The sequence below is a fragment of the Leucopleurus acutus genome (genome assembly GCF_964270905.1).
Source record: "Leucopleurus acutus genome assembly, chromosome: 12".
Taxonomy (NCBI): Eukaryota; Metazoa; Chordata; class Mammalia; order Artiodactyla; family Delphinidae; genus Leucopleurus; species Leucopleurus acutus.
The window spans coordinates 28,242,362-28,267,317 of NC_139154.1; the positions used below are offsets into that span (position 1 = coordinate 28,242,362).

At 44.2% G+C, this 24,956-nt stretch overlaps 1 protein-coding gene across 1 annotated transcript in view; it reads left to right on the plus strand.

Annotated features, from left to right (window-relative positions):
- Nucleotides 1-24,956, plus strand: part of SNTG2 (syntrophin gamma 2) — a gene marked incomplete at both ends in the record, with an annotated part of 199,834 nt that overhangs the window by 148,866 nt on the left and 26,012 nt on the right. Inside the window, 3 exons of the mRNA XM_082851560.1 lie at nucleotides 1,586-1,624; nucleotides 9,038-9,154; nucleotides 20,476-20,547. Coding sequence (XP_082707686.1) covers nucleotides 1,586-1,624; nucleotides 9,038-9,154; nucleotides 20,476-20,547 — 228 coding nt within the window. The remainder of the gene's footprint in view (nucleotides 1-1,585; nucleotides 1,625-9,037; nucleotides 9,155-20,475; nucleotides 20,548-24,956) is intronic.

The window sequence follows — 24,956 nt, forward strand, 5'->3', positions numbered from 1 at the left end:
GTGAGCACGGAGACTTTCCATGTCCCTGTTTTTGCTCTTTAATCCACGAAAAGAATTATGATGTTTTGTTACTTATGATGAATCCTGAAACAGTTGGTAATAACATTGAACAGAAGAACATGCACTTTTTTTTCAACATAACAAAACTTTGACTAAAAAAGTTAAAGATTAAGTCATCTAAAAGTTTCCTGGTATAAGAGTGTAGACTGAATCAAACCTCTGGACACCTCCCCGCTGGTTCTGTCTCTCCCTCTTCCTTTCCACGCACCTACACAGAAGTATTTGTGTGCATGTAATTTTATATATACCCTATCCAAATGCATTGATGTAACGTGACGTTTTTATTTGGGGAACCCAATTGGGTTAAATATGTAATTCTCCAGAACATTAAGGAAACTTATGAAGAGGCACCTCCACCACAAACATCCCTTCTCAATGGATCACCGCAGGCACCCAGGAAAGAAAAACGCTCTGTCTCTTTGAGTGATCTGTTTGATGATCAAGGTCAATATGAAACTTCAAAATGAAACAATAAAACTAGATGGGGTGAGAGTAAAACATGGATAAAGTACTCAGTTCCCTAAGGCAACCGCTGTATCCCGGCAGTGAGTTGATGGCCACAGCTGCGGGAGGCTCATGCAGGGACCAGCCCTTGGCCCGAGGAGGCCGTGGACCCGTTTCCTTGTTCTCAGCCCCTGCAGGTGACTTGCCCCGTTGTCCACATTTGCACCCCACGGCCTGCTGTGGCCCAGGGCAGCTGGTGGCAGGAGGACCCCGGGGGTCTGGACGCACACGGCGTAGTCTCACACCTGCCTCACTCCTGGAGACTACTGAACAGAGCTCGCCTGAGCACTTCGAAATATCAGGGAAGCAGCAATGTGAGATTTCTATTCCAAAGACCTCAGAGGCTCTCAGCTACATAGGAGGTACTAGACCCTCTCTAAGACCTCAGCTTTCCAACTTGACATTTTGAATTCCAAAGGTATCTGGACGGATAAAAGGAAAAGAAAAACCCAGGTGGTGGTAGCTTGTTATTGGCAGAAATGCATGGTTCTACATGAATCTCACACATTGCAGCTACTGGGCAGAGCAGAGGAAAGGAGACGCAGACACTTTCGAGCTGGAACTGTGGATTCAAAGCCACTTTCCAACTGGGTAGGCGTGACCTTGTTATTACTCTGGACCTTCATGTCCTCACTGGTTAAATTTTGCAGGATTGCTGGGAGAATCAAATGTGAACTGTGAAAACTGTAATTACCTAAGACCATGTAGTACAGAAATCATTTTCCCCAGTTATTTCAGACGTGGACATTTAAGCATCCGCTGCCCCATGGCTTCACTTAGTAAAGAGCTGATGCTTGAAACAGTAGCGTCGATACGCTAGTCTTGGGTTTTCTGTTATGAGAGTCGTTGCCAGACATCTGTACATGCTCTGGTTTGGTTTTCAGGTAAGAAATACCTCATAAAGGAAACGTTTCATGCAGGGACACTTCATGCAGCTAATTAAATCCAGTTGCCAGTTAGGCTGAAAAATTCTGACATCAATACATGGTCATACTGACTCCTTGCTTCCCTCTCTCTACAGATGAAGATGGCAAATCAGTGCCGCTCTCCTTGTGACCAGGTAGGATTCGTGGGTTTTGTGTTGATTATACGATGTCCCCGAAGGCAGCCTCTTTCTGTTTTTGAGATTTGGTTTGGAAATTTTGACAGGAAAGCATTAGCACACATCGGACTGAAGTCCATCCTCACCCTCAGTGTTAACTCCAGGAAGCTACTCGTTTGTCCTGGAAATAGCGCAGGAGGAATCGTTCCGACCTGAGTGTGCCGTGTTATCGGTGATCTGTCGGCACGTACATTTTCTAAGGAATCGTGATCAGATGACAACCTAGATGTGACTGTTGAAGCTTAGAGGGTGTGACAGCTGAGACTCACCCGTGTAATCGGGAGTCTGCAGCATCGTGTGATTTTCTTAGCTCACGTCCTCGTTCAGGAGGTTTCACTCTGGGAGGCTTTGACTGGGAGCTGCCGTCGCGGGTGGGAAGGAAGCACCCCACCCCTGTGCCCGTGCTGGCCCTTGTCCACCTGGAGGCCGCGCGTTCTGGTGGTGGTAGCCCTGCGCCTTCAGGAGCCTGGGCTCGTTCGTTCCGAGAGCAGAGGCCAACCTGTAATGCGCCTGGCTTTCTAATTCAAGGACTGCTCGTGTACTAGGTCTGTAAGTGCTTAGCTGTGTATCAGGTAAATACACTTGGAAGTCACTACATTATTTTTCTGTTTCCTTTTTGATAAAGTCATAGTTCAAGCCGTAAGTGTGAACTTTTTAAGATGTATAGCTTCTTAGCTTTCTGGTTGTGTCTTTCGTATAGGTCTGAGGCAGTATACCTTGTAGGCTCGAGTTAAGCAAACTAAAGGAATGTGTTCAGTTTGCTTTAAATAGCACTCAGGGACGCCCTTTACGTAGAGCTGAGTGATAACATTTACATTAAAATGGAAGGCATTCAGGAGAGTGAGTACCTGCCAATCAAATGTTTCCTGAACACGGTAGGAAATTAGGACCACGTTTTAAGTTAAACCCCTCTAGTCAACATTTCTAAATTAGATAAGAAACACTAAGAAAGGTTCTTCTAACTTTTATTTGTTGTAATGTTCTCCTAAATTTATGAACAGCTATTTTTGTTTACATAGCTAAATGAGGGTGGGTAGCTATTTAATGAGTAATGGTCCCATAAATGTCTTCAGATTACTGTAGGACTCATTTCATATTCTTACGCATAAAATACAGCTTTTCTGCTGGGCTTAGTGTTTCTGAGACAGAAGTTTCTCTTGGACTTTTCCCCTGAGGACACACCTCCCCCGTAGTTCACACTTAAAGCCTGTCTTCTCTGGATTTATTTACCAAAGCTGCTGGGACAATAGACCAAATTGGTGTTTTTGTCTCCAAGAATAATTTGCCATTTGAAATTGGATTTCTGTTGGCAAAAGCAAAACTAGCAAAGCGTCCCGGGGGATCCTTTTTGTTGTGAATCAGAGACTCTTCCAAGACTGCTACCAAAAGTCGGCCTATGTACACGGGCACCGAATTGAGTCTCAGAGACAGAGTTTGGGTAAAGTAGGAAAGAAGAGCTTTATTGCTTTGCCTGGCAAAGCGGGCCACAGCGGGCTAATGCCCTCAAAACAGTGTGTCCTGACCTGGAGGCGGTAGTGCGGAGTCCTATGGTCAAGAGGCAGGGCTGCTGGAAAGTATCAGAGTGCCTGCAGGTCTTGCATTCCTTCAATCCAGAGATCATTCAGGTGGTCTGTGATGGGCTCCTGTGGTTCTCAAGGTGCCGGAACCGTGACCTTCTCTGTGGAATGAAGAGTACTAACATCTTCCATTTGTTGGGGGTTTTAGTTCTGCAGAAGAACTCAAAAGACATTGTTATGTGTATCCCTTGAGGGGAACCAGGGCCCTGCCCCAAGGCTGCTCTATTGTTTCCTGACGGCTCCTCCCTTGTCTCTGCATCCCCTCCCTTCCCTGATTAGCAACTGTTTGAACCTGCCCTTTGGAACACGGGGAGGGTCTTGGAGGCTGAATGCTGCCTATTTCCTGCAAACAGGAAACGGGGAGCACAGAAAGGCTTCCAGGCCCCCGGAGCCCCACGGGCCCTGCGCCGTTTCAGGAGCACAGGAGAGAGTGCCCTGCAGGTGGAGCCCTTCCTTCAGTTTCTCCATGTCCTGTCACAGAAGGGAGTCGTCCAGTCCCCGACTTCCCAAACACGTCATGCATGGTCAGTGGTTTGGGAACAGTTACGTGCGGGCACACGTGAATGCCCATTGCCCTGAGACCTGAGCAGCTCTCACAGGACCTGAACTTGACGCATTTGGAGCGCACTCTGCGTTTCTGCGGCTGTACCTGACTGCCAGGCCGTCTGGGAAGAGCACCAGTCTGGAAACCGAGGCGTGTTTTGTTTTGTTTAGAAATTTAACTCCTCTTTCCCACTGACTCACAAGAGAGAATCAAGAAGTAAGGTTCAGGGGAAGTTAAAACTATCTGAGGAGCAAAACTCCCAACACAAAGGACATGGAATGAATCATGGTTCAAAGGCAGGGGAGTGATTTCGCTTTGGTTTTATCTTAGTGAAATTTGGTCATATATGAAGCCACGTTTGTGTGATATCAGTCTTGGTGGCCTTAGGTGAATCAAACCTGGATTCTAATCCCACCTAATCCCTTCTCTGGTGGTGCACTTGGAACACATTAACACCTGAGCCCTAGTTTCTTAATCTATAAGAGAAGAAAGTTGCAAAGGGTGATCTAAAGTCTTTTTTTAACTTTAAAATTTCTATATAACTTTGAATTTACTTAAGGGCTTGAATTTGTTTATCTGGAAAGAAACATCAGAGACAGGCCTCACTACGTGAGGTTGTAAAAGAACTAGCCCTGCCCCAATTTGCCGAGATTCCAGTAGAGGATGCTTTATATGCATTATATATATGCATTATAGGAGTTTAGATTTATGGTGTTGGGCCCTATTTAAAAACAGGAAGGATTTTTTTCTCATTTTGAACAATTAATTATTGATTTTGGTATGTAGCAAAAAATAATATTGGATAAATAAGAAAAAAATAAAGATATTGACAACCACTGAAATTGACAAAAACCAAAGAAAACAGAATTAGAAGGATAATACAAAAGGCATAAGTATAGATTTTTAGACTCTTATATCTGATAAGTAAAATGACTGTGTAATTTGTCATCCAAACTGGGACACTTCTTTCTGGGATGGAGACTGACCTAAAAGTAACACTAAGACAACAGGAGTAACTTTAGAATCATCCCAGGAAAACCAGGACATGTATTCACCCTGCGAAAACAGCAAGAATCTATTTTCCAAAATAAATTTCTTCCCGAAAACCTGAATTAAAGGAAGTATGGGTACCTTAATCACCAAATCCAAAAGAGGCTTAAATAATTCAAGTTATTCTAGCTTTTTCTGTGAAAGGGAACAGAGCAGTTGTACAATTATTATCTGATGGACAAGTAGGTGTTCATAAAATTATAATATACATTTCTTGGATTATGTAATAAGCCATAGAAAATTCATAATGTGAAATTTAAAATTAGCTTCCCTTAAAATTATTTATGAACTGCATATACCTAAAAAAGATTCCTAAAGCAGCCAATGTTTCCAGTAATAGATAAGCGATAACTTATTTCTTTGCTAATTAATATAGGCAGCATTAAATTACATATGGAATTTCATTAACTTCACATCCACTTTATAGATGTTTCAGGTTATTAACAATCTGTATGTTTCCATCTTGGCCAGAAAAGGAGTTCCTAGTTTGGTAGGTAACTCCTGTTGGATGCTGTGCCCAGCACTGTATTAACCAGATGTGGGAAGGAGAAGCAGCAGAATAAGACACTGCCCCAGCCCTGGAGGAGGAAGACGGCAGGACCGAGGGGCGGGGAGCGGGGGGGCTCCACAACCAGTGTCTGTGTCTCCAGAGAAACAGGGCAACGCTCAGCTGAGTGAGAATCAAATGGAAAATCTCTCCCTTGACAAATTGTCCGCACAGAGGAACGCTGGCTGCTGCTGTGCTAGAAAAAGAATCCCAGCTTCTCCATGTCAGCCTAGAAGTTACCCTTCCAGCTTTCTACTCACCCTTGACCAGTCTATAATGTGAATCTAATCTACCCATCCATCCATCATATCTATCTACCTCTCTACCTATCTATTATCTAGCTAGCTAGCTAGCTACCTATCATCTATCTATCTATATCTACCTATCATCTATCTATCATCTATATATCTATCATCTATATATCTTATCATTACATTTCCCTGTCTGTGCATATTACAGCCCTGTCTTAAATTAAGCTCCCGTGTATCAGGTTCCAGTACATCATTCATCCCTTGTGGAATCTACGCTGCAGTCTGTGACTAAGTATTTCATGAAGAGAAAGAGGATCATGGGAGACTTGTCAGCATTTGAATATATGATTAAAAAATAAAGGAAAACCCAGCAGAGTTTGTCCTCCCTACAGCCCCCTTTGAGACCCAAAGCTGAAGCTTGGTCTCTTCGGAGTTCTTGGCGGAGAGAAGAACGTGTTTACAGGTTTTCGGGACCCTCACGCCGCACTGCTAGAGACCCACTGGGGGCTGTTTTCTTCCCATTACTTAGTTCCTCATCCAGGTGGCAATCTGTTCCCACCAGCCCTCACTAGCTTAGTAGTTTGAAAGCATCTTGGTAAGACTCCTGGTAATAAATATAGTATCAAAGCAGGTAGTTGAGCTTGCGGCTGACTTTAAAATGTGCAGTAATTTAGAATTTAAACAATTTCCTGTGCTTTCCAGAAATGCTGGTTCCACACTTTGAGGGTAATCAGTAAAACAAAGGGCTTCCAGTCCGCCAACCTGATGGATACAATACGCAGGTCCTCCCTGCTGTGATTATTTACCTTCCCATAAAGTCACAGGTAGTGATAGACGAAGAGCCACACATGGGTTCTTTCAAGAAATTTTAGGGGACGAGCCCTCCCTGCCAATCCTGCGGGTGTGGAGTAGATACAGGTAAAGACACAGGTCTCATCCTCAGAGAGCATGTGGTCTAACGCAGACCCAGAGGGAAGCAGCGTGAGAGCCCCAGAAAAGACAGCCCTGATCCTGCTTAGAGATGCCGAGAGGATCTGACATCACGTGACGCTGAGTATCGCCGTGCAAACGGCTGCATCTGCCCTCAGAACAGGCGTGTGCAGCGGCATCTGTCCACTTCTGAAGATAAGGACGTGAAACGCAGAGCCCTTGATGGGCCTGGTGTAGCCTGACGTCCAGAGCTCCTGCCCCCAGAGCTGCTTTCACTGAGTGTCACCTGTGGTCCCCACCCCACTACTGAGAAGACAGCCCTCTCAGAAATAGGGTAACGGGGTGAATATTGTCCAGAACCACAGGCTGTCTCATGAGCGCTGATAAATGCACTAAGAAAAAAATATAGCCATGCTGCTAACCATGCCGTTTGAGACCTACAGTGATGACTGGTTTGTAAAACGTTACCAAACACCCACTGCCCCTGGGTGATACTCAGCAAGGTGGTCTTGTACCAACTTAAGGTAACTAGGACGGCCGCTTAATGCCCCACGTCCCGTCTGCATGGAACAGAGGCTGATCTCTGAACAAATCCCTGTTTTTCACTGTGTAAAACTCACTCCAGTTGCAATTCATTGTTTTTAGTAACCGTGCTTAAAATGGATCCTGTCTTCTATAAATATACAAATCACTGTGCTCGTGCAGTGGTGAGTGTGGAATTCGAACCACCCATTGAATTTGTGTTAATTGTAGAACATCAAGGAGCTGCTGAACTAGCTAGAGAAAATGAAATGTTTCTTCCCCCAAATATGCAGAGAACTCTTAAGACTCAGCAGCAAGAAAACAAATAACCCGATTAAAATGAAGCTTGTTTTAATCATGGAAATTGAGCACGTCTTATGATTTACAGCAGTATTAATGCTACTGTTATAATGAACAAAAGTGTATCTGTGTGACCCTACCGGACAGAAAGGAGAAAAGTCAATCAGACATTTTTAAGTAACGTGTGTAATCAGTTTCAATCCACAAGATATTCAAGCACTCAGTCCTATTTGTGTTGTTTCCGCAGAGTTCTGATTCCATCCGAGCAGTGTGTTACTTGCCTCCTGCCTGCTAGTACTTTCGGAGGGAGTTTTCTGTGGTACAGCGTTAAATTCTCGAAATTACCATGTGAGGGAATCCTAGTCCCATTTTATGACGAGAAAACGGACCCAGAAACATTAAATGAGTCCAAGGACACATGAGATAAGGTTGTCTTGTCTACTAATAATAAAACTCTCTGTTATAACATTAAAACTGTATCACATTGATGTGACCCTAAGCCTCACAAGACAATAGCTAAACCGAGAGGGAACAGACAAGTCCATGAGCCAGTGGAATATTCGGGTTACTTACGAAGCTCTGTATCTAGGGCACTGATGCGCTAGACAACTTCTGCTCAACACCTGGACTGGTTAGCTGTGGCTACCACTCTCCGTAGAATGATACTCTTTAATTTTCTCTTTTCCATCACCAGGAACACTGTGAAAATAGGATTTTTGTAAAACTTTACCTGGCATCTTGACCTGGGAAGTCTTTCACCAGGCGTGAGTGAAAGCTGTCAGTGATTTAGCAAGTAAAAATGGAAAGGAAATGACCTACCTTGAGCCCCTGCGGCTCGAGTCACTTCACGCGGCTGCAGTGAGGGCGCTTCCCGAGGGCTGCGGTCCCCAGACCTGGAGGGCAGCCCCTTCAGACAGCGCAGAGGATGTTCATCCCCTAAAGCCCTCGGCCTGTCTATGATAGTTTACTACTAAGTTTGTTTAAATGTGCAAAGTACGTGTCACATTACAGTTTTAGCTGAGACAACACGGGGATTTTCCCTTAGTACTGGTTTAAATTCATGCACTCAATTTTTAAATTGTATTACTATCTCTGCTAACTTTTTAAACATTTTCCGATATGTTATAGTTTGCATTTTGTGTCACTAGATAGTCAGTGCCAGTTGTGGGAATCTAATATTGTTGTGTTATTTTCACTGTTGCTGGGAAGTTGAACTGTAAAGAAACAATCATTTCTCCCACGTGTATTAACGATATATTTACTACAAAAATGGAAAATACAATAGTTGCTTTTGCAACCTCATAGACAGATTACAAATACTAACCCCTGATAGGATGTAATTAAATACCGTGGTTGTAAAAATCTACATATGGGAGGCACAAGTGTGAGGCAGCTGAGACGTCCAGCATTGGCCCAAACTAAGAGAACTGAGAAGCTCAAATTTCGAGCCCGGCCCAGTGCAGAAGCCTGGGCGTTTGACCCCAGATATTACACATCTTTGTGGCGTCCACTTGATCGGAGGTTGGGCGTGGCTGAGGGCTCCCCCGTCCCTGTCTGCGGCCCGTGGTGTGTTGCTTTGCTCTCTCCGCCCCGGTGGCCCTGTGCTTCTCCTAAGGCCTGGTTGTTAATTCTGAAGGTTTTGCTCCGCAGGTCGTCCACGTGGGGTGGGTCAGCGAGAGACTGGGAGGGGCCGGCTCCTCTCAAACCTTCAGATCCAAGTTCCTGGCCCTGAAGGGCTCGTCCTTCTACGTCTTCACCTCTCCTCCGGTAAGCAGGCCTCCGGGGTTCTGGGAGGGATGCCGACGAGGCCATTCTTGTAAGAGAAGCAAGGATCTGATCTAGCGCTTGGAAGAGGCCAGAGAGGGTGCACGACCAGCCGGCCGTCCTCCTCCGCCCCTACGTACGCAGATGGAAAGGGCTCTTGTGTGGACCTGCTGGCTTTTCTTACTCTAAATCCGTAAATCAACCAGTCCATGGTTTTCCTTCCATCGAACAGCCGTTAAGACATTAGAGTGTTTTCCTGCTTAAAATAGCTGGCTGGGACGTGGGGAAGTAAAGGCTTAGATGTCTTAGAGCATCACGTATATAGCTGAAGAATCCAGAAAACAAACAAAACAGAAGAAAACCCTTCTGTTAAGACATTTCTAATTTAACGGTCAAATAATGAAACTTAAAAAGCTATTTTTCCCTCATATCTTCCAAGTTTTATAAAAATAAACAAACAGCCTGATGTAGTAGGGCCCATGATAGAAATTTAACGGTGAATGCTACAGTTTACAATTCATTTTCTAATTCCTACCAGCGCCATTTTCCCAAAGCTGACCAAATATAATGTGTGTGCCCTGCCTCCAAGTTTGTCAATTAAAGCAATTTCACCTTCTGTGAGTCCAAACATCAGAGCTGCAAAAAGCAGCAGAACCTGATAGCTTCAGGCATCGAAACAGTTAGATGCCGTTTACTACAGTGCTGTTACTTTTCTGCCATTACAAATAAATAAAGGGATTTCCTTCCTTCTAAGGCTGAATGCTGTGCCATTGTCTGCACACAGCACATCTTCTTTATCCACCCATCCATCAGTGGACACTGTGCTTGTGTCGTGTCCTGTTGCTGCGAACGGTGCTGTGATGAACATGCGGGGGCAGGGGTCTCGAGGCTCACATTTCATTTCCTTTGGGTGAATATGCAGAAGTGGGATTGCTGGATCGTATGGCAGTTCTGTGTTTAATCTCTCTGAGGAACTTCCATACCATCTCCACAGTGGCTGCACCATTTTACATTCTCACCAACAGTGCACGAGGGTCCCTTTGCTCACACCCTCACAGCACGTGTCCTCTCTGACTTTGGAGGGATGGATGTGTTTATGGCAAACACGGGGGTGATACTTTCTTGGGTGTTTTCTCATCTTCAGATTCATCAAGTTGTATACATTAAATTTGTATAGCTTTCTGAACGTCAATCATACCTCAATAAATGGTTTAAGAAAAGATGGACAGAGACCTTGCGCACAGGGTAGGAGAATTCCTACGTAGCCTCCCTCCAGGTTTCTGAGGGCTGACCCCGTACAGAACTGTGGTCTGTTTGCTGAAACTGAAGGATTACCAGTGACACAACACTGGGAACTAAAGCACGGATGCCACCAGACCTCACCATTCTTCCCACGGACTTCTTTTCTCTCCCCAGGACCCAGGCCAGTATTCCACCAGGGACTCAAGCTTTTCATAAACCAAGGCTGTGAATTTACTGATGCTGGAGGGTTATCTACAGATTTGCATAATAATTGAGTTCCTCTCAAATGCAATAATGTTATTTAGCCTTTGTTGCTAAATGTAACTTTCTATGGTTTTGTCTAACAAAGTAAACATAAGAATAACCACAGATAACCCCGATGGCCTCACTTCTGGCTACAGCAGTGAGTGATGTGGAAGGCGGCTGGGGCGTGAGTGGTGGATCAGGGAGGGGCGTCGAGAATCAGTACCGTGAGGCTCCAAGCAGAGGGACCTCCCGCTGGCCTGTGACAGTTGGGAGAGGAGGAAAGGGTCACCCTACCTGCACCCGATGTACCTGGAAGGAGGGTTCCCCCCTGCAGAACTGGGGGAGGAAGTGACAGATGTCCCAGGTCACACGCCTGAGAGTTCTCCTAATTTTTCTTTTCTTGTTAATTAATATTCTCAGGGTATAAGTTTTCCCTACATAGTACAACATTCTAAATTATGAGAAATGCTTTAAATATTTAATCAGATTTCTGTACCTGTTACAGTGAAAGACGATTTCATCCACTTCCCATGGCAGTGTCAATTTCATGGACAGAAATTCTAATGTGGGGGCTCAGGGGATCTCCACAAGCACCATATGGATAATGCCATCTGTATTAACACCAGGCTTGGCTTGTTTACTTTAAAATCCCAGGGCCCATCTTCTTGCATCGATCCGTGTCACCAGCAGCGTATATCATGCGAATCAATTGCTGACCTCAGCTGCTCGGGTTTGCCCGGAGCAGGCCTTCTGCTGCCGTAAATATCATTCCTAGAAGTTTGAAATCTGCTCAGCTCTCTGCTCTGGCCTGGCCGAGGGCTGAGTCCTCCCCATGTGCCCCCGTCGGGGCCGGGGTCCCTCCCCGCCCGGCTTCCCTGGCACCGGTGAGCAGCTTTCACAATCTACTCCTCCCTTTGGTTTGGCGACAACGTCTTCTACGTTACGGGTATTCTAGGCACACACGGGATGCACCGCGTCTTTTCACAGACGCCTGCCCCCCCTGATTCTGGGTGCAGCTGGTGGAGGTGCTCAGGTGACCCTCAGAGATGGAAAGGGCCGCGCGAGGAACCCTGGTTTCCTCCGTGAACCGAGGTGAACTGGCCCAGTTCTTACCAGTAAATTGAGGTTTGGGTGAATCCAGGGCTGGGCTGGCGGCCGCTCCTTGGATTGCCCGTTAGCGTCTGTGCCCTGGGGGATTTCGCTTACTTTGCACATAATCCTAGCAAAGCCACTCCACTTCCCTGCAGCTGGACGTGAGCCTCCCGTGTGAGCTGATAGTTACATGTGGCCATCAGCCCCGTATCGCAAACGTTCTGGAAATCCGGAGATTGCCGGTTCTGGATTATGTGGGATCCGGCAGCATATTGTCTCTTCTGCGGGGCCCGTTCAGAAGGTGTTTGCAGAAAGCAGGTGCTTTGCAGGAAATGCTTGTCTGTCTGTCTGTCACTCTCTCTGTCTCTCTGCCCACTCTTCTCTCTGCCCAAGGTCTCCTCCCTTACCTGATTTCTAATTCCTCTGAGACAGAGTTGCATCTCTGATATGGAGAAAGGGCGGCGTTACCCTGTAGTAAAGAAACACCTGTGAAAGAAGCCAGTCACAAAAGACCACATATTGTATCATGTATATGAACTATCTAGAACAGACAAATCCATAGAAACAGGAAGTAGCTTAGTGGCGGCCTACGGCTGAGAGGGTGGAGAAGGACGGAGGGTGACAGCTAAACGGTACAAGATTTCTTTGGGGGATGATGAAAATCTTCTACAATTGACTGTGGTGATAGTTGCACAACTGTGAACATACTAAAAAACATTGAATTGCACAATTTAAAAAAAAAAAAAAAGAAGAAAGAAACACCTGCCCTGTCGTCTTTTCCTATAACTGACATCTCCTTCTCCCAGTAAAGACGTTTCCTGGCAGGTGCATCTTTCATTAACTCGCATTCCTAACAGTTTCTGCAGGAGACACTTTCCACCCCGCCCCCATCTCTTCTCAGAGTCATCAGCAGCAACAGCTTTTGATAAGTATAGTTTTGTCGACATCAAAAAAAGAGGGAGGCCTTTTTTATATGTTTATCTCATGCCGTTACTTGTAAAGGAAAAGCAAGACCCCAGGGGAGTCTGGAAGTGATGTCCAGGATGCAGACCTGTGAGACTGAATGAGCCCCGCGTTCATTTACGGATCACACTGGAGTTAGGGTAGCCAGAGGCTAATGTAAGTTTTTCACATCCATTCAAACTTGCCCGCTAGCAGGTTAGAGTCTCACATCACTGAAATATGAAAACTGTCTTGTCCTGAAGAAAGCCTGTAGTTTCACACTGTGATTTTTAGGTGTGAGTATAAAATCGTACATCCCATCAGTATAGCACGTCGCAGCCTCTGAAGCCCTAGAACGCAGCAGAATTTAAGAAGCCCACTGAGACATGCACACAGGTGCAGACCACTCGGTGCCTGTGGCTGTGGTTCCAGCCGTGTGGGGATGCCACTGGCGCCCCAGACGGAGCCCCACGGGGGGCACAGTAGTGAGCGCTGGGGGTTCCTGAGCCGGAGACATCTAGAGATGCCCCAAGGAGATTTTCGAGTAGAGTTAGGTACCCTTGTTTCTAGTGCAGGGACGACATCTGTCTGGCAGGATGAGTTTGGAGGCATCAGTACGTAGATGGTCCTTAATGCTGCGAGACCAGATGAGCCTCCGTGTCATCTCACTGGATTCTGCATGGTCACAAGTTGCAGAAGCCATCTGCTTCTCCTGAATCTGCATAATTTCTATTTTCCAGGGTAATCAATACTAGTAATTCCCAGGAAGAAATGAAAGGATGAAGCCAGTCGTATTTATAAATATTCGCTCCAAAAATTAGACTGAGTTGATTTATTTGTGTACTTCCTGATGTCTTCATATAATTTTAAAATTTCCTTACTAAATATCACCTATAAGCAAGTACAAAGCAAGTGGCTACTTGAGAGGTGCTGTGAGGTTGAAAGCTGGCTTATGGAGAGTTTCTCTCTGTTAGTAAATGCTGCAAACCAATTTGTTGATTTTCCGCCGTCCTGGGAGCTTCTTACTGTAGTTCCCGTTGAATCTAGCATCACGCTGAACGTGAAGAAGATGCCCCTTGGCTACTGGTTGGATAGTCTGTAAAGTGAATATTAAGTATTTAAATAAATATCTAATATAGCTATTAATATAAATATTTAATAATAAGCATTAAAGCTCTGTGGCTGAGCTATGTGATTTGGAAATATCATCAAATCCTCTAAAGAGAATACAGTTGACCCTTGAGCAATGCAGGATTTAGGGGCTCTGACCCTCCACACAGTGGAAAATTCAGTATAACTTATAATCCACCCTCCTTATATGCAGTTCCTCTGTATCCACGGTTCTGCATCCGCAGATTCAACCAACCTCAGGTCACACAGTGTTTACTACATGCGTTTACTGTTGAAAACAATCCACGTAAAAGTAGACCCACGCGGTTCAAACCCGTGCTGCTCAAAGGTCAACTGTATAGAGGAAAAATCAGCCCTTTAGATCTGGGGGCAGGTGAGGGCAGTAGAGCCAGCAGATCTCAAAACAGTTTGTGATGGAAACCCTCAAATAACAACGAGCAAATTCCACGAGAAGCAAAGACACTACATTAGGATCTTGCCAGCCTTTGCAGCTTAAAGGAAGCCGTGGGGTGAGGGATCGTGCGTGAGGCCCCCATCCAGGTGCCTGCAGAGGCGGAGCCTTCAGCCCGTGCACTTGCTAGCCCTAGTTCTGCACGGCGAGTTCTCAGGTGTGGAAGTTTCCCTGCCGGAGACAGTGTGATGTGGACGCTCCATCTCCCAGACTTTTGGAAAGATTTCCAGGAGTTCATTCATATCATTTAAGGTAAAAATGCTAGCGGTTCCATTTCTATTTTAATTAAATAAAGAAAACAAGTATGTAAATATTTTCCTATTAAAGTCAAGTGTTTTGAGAACGTTTGAGTAGACAGTGTTAGTACATACAAGAGTTAGGTAGAGATCAGAAAGGTATGGACCACAAAAATTTCCAAAGTCAGCATGAAGGCAGGATTCTCATGGCTCCTTTTGGGGTGTGTGTGTGTGTGTGTGTGTGTGTGTGTGTGTGTGTGTGTGTAGATGTGTGTGTGTGTAGATGTGTGTGTGTGTGTAGATGTGTGTGTGTGATACTATAGTATATAGTTTAGCACATACCCATTTCCAAAGGTAACCACATGACAATAATTCACCTTGTAATTTGCTTTGAGATGAAAAGGCTGTGTATTAAACACAACATATAAAGACATGAAACAGCCTGGGTAATTTTTTTTCAAAGATTTTATTTTTAGAGCAGTTGTAGGATTACAGTAAAATAGAGGGGAAGGCACGGAGATTCCCCTCTACTCCCAGGCCCTACACATCCCCATCATTAACATCCCCCCAGACGGTACGTGTTTTACCAAGGATGAACCTGCGTAGACACCTCTTATCACCCAAGTCCACAGTTTCCATTACAACTCACTCTTGATGTTGCACATTCTATGAGTTTCGACAAATGTGCAATGACGTGTGTCCACCATTGTGGTTTAGAGAGTAGTTTCACTGCCCTAAACATCCTCTTCGATCCACCTATTTGTACCTCCCTACCTACCAACACTGACAACCACTAATCTTTTTACTGTCTGCAGAGTTTTGCCTTTTCCAGAAGGTCAGATGGAGTCATACAGAATGTAACCTTTTCAGGTTGACTTCCTTCACTTAATAGTATGCATTTAAGTTTCCACCATGTCTTTTCATGACTTGAGAGCTCATTTCTTTTTAGCTCTGAAAAAATATTCCCTTGTCCGATGAACCATAGTTTATTTATCCATTCACCTACTGAAGGACATCTTGGTTGCTTCCAGGTTTGGGCAAGTATGAATAAAGCTGCTATAAACATCCATGTTCAGGATTTTGTTTGGACATAAACTTTCATCACCTTTGGGTAAATACCAAGGAGTGTGATTGATGGATCATATGGGAAGAATATGTTTAGTTTTGTGAGAAACTGTCTTCCAAAGTGGCTGCACCATGCAGCATCCCCACCAGCCATGACCGAGAATTCCTGTTGCTCCACATCCCTGCCAGCATTTGGTGCTGTCGGTGTTGGATTTTAGTCATTTTAATAGGTGTGTGGTGGTCTCTCTGTGTTGTTTCAATTTTCATTTCCCTGACAACATATGACATGGAGCACATTTTCACGTGATTACTGACCATCTGCCTGTCTCCTTTGGTGAGGGATCTGTGAAGGTCTTTGGTCCATTTCTACTCAGGTTGTTTTCTTAGTGCTGAGTTTTAAGAGTACTTTGTATATTTTGGTTAACAGTCCTTTATCAGATGTGTCTTTTGAGATATTTTTCTCCCAGTCTATACCTTGTTTTATTCTCTTAACTTTGTCTTTTGCAGAGCATAAGTTTTTAATTTTAATGAAGTCCAGCTTATCTATTATTTCATGAGTGGTGCCTTTGGTGTTGTATCTAAAAAGGCATCACCACACCCAAGGTCATCTAGGTTTTCTCCTATGTTATCTTCTAGTTTTTTTATAGTTTTGTATTTTACAGTTAAGTCTATGATCAATTTTTAGTTACTTTTGGTGAAGGGTGTATGATGTATGTCTAGATTCATTTTTTGTATTTGTATATCCAGTTGTCCCAGCACCATATGTTGGAAAGACTGTCTTTGCTCCCTTGTTTTGCCTTTGTTCCTTTAGCAAAGATCAGATGAGTCTATTCATCTGCTTCTGGGCTCTCCATTCTGTTCCATGGATCTATTTGTCTTTTCTTTCACCAATACCGCACTGTCTTTATAGTAAATCTTATAGTTAGGTGGTCTCTGGCCTCTGACTTTGCTCTTCTCCTTCAAATGTGTTGCCTGTTTGGGGTCTTTTGCCTCCGTATAACCTTTAGAATCAGCTTGTCAATATCCACAAAATAACTTCCTGGGAATTTGATTGGGATTGTGTTGCATCTGTAAATCAAGTTGGGAAGAACTGACATCTTGGCAATGTTGAGTTTTCCTGTCCGTGAACATAGAATATCCCTCCATTTGCTTACTTCTTTGATTTTGTTAATCAAAGAAGTTTTGTGGTTTTCCTCATATACATCTCATATGTTTTTGTTAAACTTATAACTAAGTATTTCATTTTGGGGATGTTAATATGAATGGTAATATGTTTTTAATTTCAAATTCTGATTGTTCACTGTTCACATACAGGAATGTGATTGACTTTTGTATGTAAACCTTATATTCTGCAACCTTGCTATAATTGCTTATTATTTCCAGGAGGTTTTTGGTTTGTTTCATTTGGTCAACTCCTTCAGGTTTTCTACAGAGAAGATCTGCAATCAAAGACGGTTTTATGTCTTCCTTCCCAATCTGTACGCCTTTTATATGTGGTTCTCGCCATATAGCACAGCAAGGACTTCCAGTTAGATGGTGAAAAGGGGGCATCCTTGCTCGTTCCTGGTCTTAGTGGGGAAGCTTCGAGTCCATTCACATGGTTGGAGGTTGTATTTGCCTCACATGGTCTGACGCTCTGTTGTTAGGTGCACACATGTTACGTATTGTTGTGTCTCCTTTGAGAATTGACTGTTCATCTTTTTGTCATACACTTTTTATCCCTGATAACATTCCTTACTGTAAAGTGTGCTCTGTAGGAAAGTAATAGTCCTCTACTTTCCTCTGACTAGCGTTACCATGGAATATTTTCTCCATCCACTTGCTGTCAATATATATGTGCTTGGGGGCCGTGGTTGGCCCTGTGCCCCCCTCTGTTACGCATCCAACAAGAGTTGTTGATTTTCCACCCGCTCCGCTTCACGCTGATGGTTACTTAGGAGCGGTGATGCTCAAGCTCCTTGCATGCAGAACCAGAAACACTGTAACTTTTTAAATAGAAAAAAAAATCAAAATTACCGCTACACAATGGCATTGTGCTGATTTAAATCATTTTCCTATACTATCCAGAATAACACAAGTGTATTTGAAAATGGGGCCTGAAAGATTTTATAAGACAATGGAAGTATTTACTCTGCAAAATGTTAGGGAAAAGAGCCGAAGTAGAAAAAGTTGTAAGTGAATGATTGGAAGCTTTGGGCTGTAAAGAGAATCTGTTTCCTGGCTGTGGGACCACAGGCACTGACTCACCCTCTATTCAGCACTTTCCTCAGTTTAAGGATGGGGGGGTAAATGCTAGCTGACTACCTCCCAGGATGAAACGGGGCGCTGAGGGGCTTAATGTATGTATTCATAAGTGTGTCTGAAACTCCAGCGCATTTGAATTTAACAGAAGAAATTTTACTCTTAATGTTCAGCAACTTCTCATTGTAAAGGCAATACACAAAATATGGCGAGTGAATTTGCACCTAAATATTTGCATATGTTTTTGTCTGACCTTGGATTTTTGTATCCTCGCGCTGGAGGCAAATTGCCCAAATCAGAAACAACCGTATGTTAGGTTTTTAATACATATGTTTACTGATCTCCTTTATTCTGACATGAAATGTGAGGTCGTGGCTGTGAGGGGGACTGTTAATTAGTCACAGCATCTTCCCTCCGACCGGGCCTCACGGGCGGGCCAGTGAGGCTGGTGGGCTCTGTGTACACAGAGGTTTGGGCCACACGGGAGGGGCTCGAAGTCCTTAAGCCTCTCTGAGTTCAGGCAACATAAACAGCTCTCTTGGGAGGGCGTGGGAGGCGGGCCTCCGGTCCATTTCTCTCTGGAATGAGAATAAGTGGCTCCAGGGGAGTGAATCTACAAGTGTCCCTGCTGATCTGCTCTCAGACCCCCCCAGCCTGGGTGCCTCACTCCTCCATCCCCGGGCCAGCAGTCTTTGCCGAGAAAGCCCGACCACACTGGTGGAGCCTTGTGGCCAACACGTTGTGTCAGAATACCTAAATGAACTTTTAAAAGGCCCAGAGAGACTGTGGCAAATGAATTAGGAAAAATTAAAGAGAAAGTCCTGTCTTCAAGGATGGTTTCTGAGCTCCTTCAAGATGAGGGAGAGGGAGATGTTGAAGGCAACGAGGAAACAGAAGGGAGAAGGGCTGGAAGACAGGAAAGGAGCAGCGTGGGGCGGGGGAAGGCGGTGGGTTTTCTGGGGCTGAGTTACCTACGAAGAGTAAACAGCCGGCGGTGGGGAGTGGTGACCCCAGGTCTCTCCTGTGTGCTGATGCATGCTGGAAAGGCTGCATTAAACCAGGATTCCCTGGCCTTTCTCATGCACTCAGCTCTCCTTCCTTAGCGTGAACTGTCATTTCTGATTTGCAAATTGGAATCTGAGAAATAATGTTTCAGCTACTCATGTTTTCAGACACCATTAAAATGTGTTAAATAACACTTATAAAACCAATTTTATAGCATCTTATAACATTACCATATAAATCATATAGCAGTTACCTATGAATATGCAAGAAATACTAGAAGTAATTTTAAGGATGTCAATTAGGGGAGTATATTCTATCATTTAAAATAAAATATTTACCTTGAAAGAAGTAATTTAAGTGAAGATTTGTAGCCTGAAGGCATATTAGACAATTATCCATCTAATATAGAATATCTCTCTGTGTCAGTTCTGGGGCCACACAAGGGTTCCACAATAATATTAAAATATGCCAAGATACTACATCTGAGGAGCTACACTCTCTGCTCTATTTCAAATCAGATGTGGTCAGAAAAATAGAAAATTGTCAAAGCAGAAGGTAATGAAGAGAAAGACCTGCTTTTGAAAATTAATTAATAAACTTCGTGTTTTAGGTTTACAGGAAAGTGAGTGGCAGGTAGAGAGCTCAGGCCCCCCATCTTCCCTGTTCTCACCATCCTGCCTTAGCGGGTGTGTGTGTGTCACAGCTGATGACCAGTGCGGGTACATCGTAGTGACTGATGGCCACATGGTCCCCACACAGCTTCCAAAGGCTCTCAGGGTGGAAGTGTTTCGCTTTAAGTCCATGGAAGAAGCGGTCCATCCCAGAAGTCCAAGCATCTTCTCGGTGTCAGCTGTGTCTCTGACTGTGGCACATTCTCCTTGAAACAGTCACCATGGCCCAGAGGGTGAGACGCACGGACCGACTCACCTCCGAGGGCACCTCCACCCTGGACTGAGCAGTCACCCACCAGGAGCACGGGAGCCGGGCATGGAGAGGGGGTCTTCCAGGGGGGAAAGGAAAGTGACCATCAGCAATGAAAACTAAATGGAAGGGGACAGCTCAAACCACAGATGGCCATGCAGACACACAGATAGTAGCTGCTTAACAGAAGTTAGGAGCATAGCAGAATGGGTGAGGAGTCTCTAAATTTAACCTAAAATCGGTCCTTAAAATAATGCAAAAGACATCCAAAATGAATTCCTAAAATTATGCCCAATTGTGTGTAATAGATAAGTTCCGCCATTACTGGGTTCTTGTATCAATAATGTATCTAAACATCTCCATGCTTCACGCCAACAGCGGGGACGTGCAATTACTCAGCAAAACTTGCTGTGGCATATAGTTTAGTTTTTCAACTGTTCTGCTCCTGGTTTAGAATTTAATGAAGGTAAAGACACATTGACTAGCTCCATTGTTGTAAATGTTTAAATTCTCATACTAAAAATTGCATGTGTCTTTGCATGTATACTTTACATTTTTTTCCAGTTTTATCGAGGTACGATTGACAAAAATGGAATATATTTAAAGTGTACAGTGTGATGATTTGATATCCATGTACACTGTTAAGCGGTTCCCACAATCAAGTTAGTTAGCACCTCCGTCACCTCACACAGTTCCCCTTATTCTGGGTGAGAGCACATAGGATTCATGTGTCTGTTTTATATTTCTTGCAGGTGAGCACATTAGACTGGGTCCAAGCGGAAAAAACCTATAACCTCTGTGAGGTGCTATTTAAAGTTCACAAGGTAAGTTTCCTTTGCACATTAGATGCTTTCATATTAACAAGATGATCTTTGGGCTTAAAGAGTGAGAGAAATATTTGTTTCCCACTGTCTGTTGAAATAGTAAAATAACATGAACATCTAGCTTCATCCCACAATCATTCATCAGAATTCCACAAGAGTATCATAGAGGAACTTTTAAGTCCTTATTCTTTTTTTTATGTAGGTGCCTTATTATTTCATTCTGGCCTTTTTATATTTTCAACTAGTTTATATGGCTTTCCAGACATCTGAGATGTTCATTTGGTACTGGGATGTCTTCATAGGACCATCATATTTTATATGTGTTCTTCATTAATAAACTATCGAGCCTCTTCTGTTTTTATCCAGCATATCTTTTCAGAAAAATTGAAAAAAATTTTTGTAAGGTCGGATCTTAACAAACGGCACCGTGAAACAGAGGAAAGCTTCAAGTGAGCTGTATTAGGGAGCGCTCCCGGGCGAGGTGCACTGGTCCAGAGAAAGGGGCCAGAGAAGTCGCGCCCAGTACTGGATGAGGGGGATTTCTATTGGGGTAAAAGCAGAAGGCGGCTTGCTAGGGGAGGGGGTGGTTTGCTATACAGGGTAATTCCTTATTTGGTGAGGATACAGCAGGGCCAGGTGTTGGTTGGTCTGTTGTGGGGCGTAAGCCCATTTTCCCTTCCCGTCAGCCCCATTGTTTTCTGGGCAGGAAGTTAGAGTCTCTTGTTGATTCCCAGAACAAGTGAGGTTGTTATGTCCCAATGCCTCTCCTACCTCATACTGGTCGATGTTTTCTCTTACCCCCCGGGCCTCCTTTCACCCGGGCCAATGGGCCTTACAATTTTAATCAATAAACATGCTATGAAGTAACTGAAATCATGAAATTAGCCAGGAGGATGGCTACAGCAAAAGTATTAAACTCAATGCAGGGTAAATAATAATCATAATAAATGTATAGCATTCAACATTTTAAAAAAGGAGATTGAATTCTGTGTCTTGTTGGGAGTCTTTAAACAGTGATCTTACAAAATCTCCCCTTTTCTCAGGTGCCTTTAATTGTTGATGTTGGTCATTTTGCACGTATGAATTTTAAATTATCTGTAATATTTACTTCAGGTTTCAAAAATTGAAATAAATGTATGATTATTGTAAGAACTAGCACTTTAGTATAGAATTTTTTTAATGATTTGTTTTCATAATCACCATTTCAAAGTATAGTCATTAATATTTAGTCCAGAAATCAAATTTTGTAGTTGTGGTGGTGTTTTTCTATGACACTTCCTCCTCTCCCAAAATTCCTTTTTCCAGTTCTTAAAATTATGTGTCTGTATTTCACACTCACCATGAAAGGGATGAGAAAATTGAATCAATCAGACTTGATTGCAATCGTGACTTAAATCATAAACAGCCTCCACAGAGTGAATCATATAAACACTGCTCAGCAGTGAGGCTCCTCCTGCATAAATATTCCCTCTCAACGTAAGAATATTCCGTTTGCATTTTTCAGTGGAACCAAATTTACTCATATGTTTGGCAAAGGATCTTGAGAATAATACCTTATCTTTGCTGAGTGAGCCTTCTGGAGCCCTGCTAAGTGCTCCATCTACATCCTGAGTTAATCCTGTCCCCAACCGAGGACTTAATCCTTGTCATCTCCATCTGACAGGCGAGACCCAGAAGCACAGAGGGGGAGTAAGTTCCAGAAGCCTCACTGGAGGCAGGTGGGGTCCAGGTTCCCTTGGCCTGAAGCTCGGCTGAATCCGATGCTATTTTTTTATGTGTGCACTATTCTTTTTCCCTCTGCAAATGGAAGCATGCGCACTGTTCCACACGTCACTTTTTGCCCTACAGTTTATCTTGTGGATCTTTCTTCAATATACACAAAGAGATTATCCCGCTTTGAAACCGCTACCTAGTGTTCAATTCCATGAATGTATCATATTTCATTTTACCAAGCCCTTATCAAGGGATATTTAATTTGTACCCATTTGTTTGCAATTACAAACAATGTAATAAATCATTTCACACGTGTGCAAGTGTATCACCAGGAAAAATTTAGAGCGGTGGAATTTCTAGGTCAAAGGATGTGGACTGTTTACATTTTGATAACCAACAAGGACCTACTGTAGAGCACAGGGAACTCTGCTCAATACTCTGTAACAACCTAAGTGGGAAAAGAATTTGAAAAAGAATAGATACATGTATATGTGTAACTGAATCTCTGTGCTGTACACCTGAAACTAACACAGCATTGTTAATCAGCTATACTCCAATACAAAATAAAAATTTTTTAAAAGTGAAAAAGAAATGCAAGTGGAAACCGTGAAATAATATGTTTGCCAATTAGGCTGTCAAAGATGAAAAGGTTGGTGACAATGCGAGGAAGGGCCTATCAAAATGTAAACAGTCCACGACCTTTGACCTGAAATGCCACCTCTCTAAATCCTGTTCTGCCTCACCTGTCAGAAGCGCTGGCCTCGCGGGAAGCTCTCTGGAGTGTCCTCCTGTGACCTGTTCTCCAGCCACCTCTCAAGTGCAGCCTTGTGAATAAGGAGAATACAATTCTCCTCAAGTCCTGTCAGAGAAAACCTGGACCCATCAAAGTTAAACAGACAAGGAAGACATCGCTGGGGGCAGAGACCGACCTCAACTCCACTGAAACAAAGGGCAGGGGTCCCCGAGCTGGGGGAGTGTGGCCCAGGTGGGCCCCTCCCAAAGGAAGACGGGCCTCTCTCCCGTCTTCGTGGAGGGAAGTGTCTGTGCGGCCTGGCCTGGGTCCCGCGGAGGGGGGCTCCCGCCCGCAGAGATGGGAAGATGGGCCCCATTCCTGGGCATTCGCGGCCCAGGGGCGTGGATAGCACCCAGGCTCGCCCTGTAGAACCGGCGGAGGCTTTAAAAAGGTCTGCACTTCCAGGGGGCAGAGAGAGGTTTAGAGGGATGGGTTTCCTACCATAAATGCTCCGGGGACGGCAGGGGGCGCCCAGAGTCAGGAAGGGGCCTTTGCCACTGGTCAGGCCGCGGGAAGTGATTTGGGGGGTGCCACAGCAGCTCAGGGACCTTTAATTTTGTAATCGCTCCCGATTTTCAGTCTTAACAACACATTGCAGTGCATAAGAACTGAGCTCCTGCTTCCAAAAGAAGCTACAGAAAATACCCGGGGAAATGAGCTGTGTATCGATCAGTGATTTCACTCACGTCACAGCATCTATAGCGCGTTATCTTTTGTGAGGCTCAACAGTCTGAGGTGCAGAAAGTAATCACATCTATGAGATCCTTCAGTGTCCTTTCTTGGATTTCTCAGGTGGTTCAAACGTTATTTTTAACTCTTCTGTTTGTTCTTGCGCGTAGAGCTGAGGTTTGTCCATTCAAATGAAGACTCGCAGACACTTCACTGCTCGATCAAATGAGCTCACTCCTCAGAACTGACTCAAAACAAGGAATTTGCAAGAGTCAGATAGCTGTGAGCATGGCAATATTTAATGATATTCTTAAGTAGTGAACATTAGGACAATTGTCAGATGACTACTGAGAAATAAAGTCCTAATAGGGTCGTATATGTCAAGTCCTCCATTAAAACCACATTACACATTTATAGAATGATGTGTACAAAGAGACATTGCATGGAGGAAATATAAAAACAAATTAGATGACAAAAGATAGATCATAATAGAATGATCTGTCTTTTAAGTTTCCTGTATTGTTGCTATAATCGTCTCAAATAAATAGAAGCAGGAAAAAGTCCAGGTAATTTTCTAAAATAGTCTTTGCATTTTGTTGTCTGAAAAGTGAACCCAGGATGGTTTCTGTCTTCTCACAGTCTGGGGCAGGGGGGCCATATCAGGAGTGGGTAGCTGGAAACCTGATGCTGGACTGTGTAGTCGCTGACTTTGTCGGGAGACAGTTCGCTATACGTTAGATGTGAAAGTTCAGTCTACGCCACGACTCCGCACTGCCTGTGGACGGTGGGCTCCGTGTAAACAGAAACCAGCCACATGGGCGAGGATGCAGGTGCTACGCGCTTCATCCGTGCTTCCTTTAAACCCATGACAACCATTCTCTTACACCCCATTTTATGGTTCAGGTATTTAGGCTTAGAGAGAAGTGAAAAGCTCAGGGTAACAGCTGATAATTGGCCAGGAAGGTCCCAAGCGTTGTCTGTCTGACTCCAAAGCCTGTTTTTCTCCTATAGCAGCGCACAGCCCCCCACCTACACCAGTACAGGAAAGAACATAGCCGTACCATCGACGGTGCCACCTGCACAAACCCTTGCTAAGAGTCCTTCTTTGGTGGTCAGTCCTGACACTCAAGGTCAGTAGTTATGGACGGAGTTCCTGAGAAGTCAGGCCAGTGACTCACATCTTGCACTTCTCGACTTAGGACCTGATATCTTATTTCCTGAAGGGTTTCTGTGC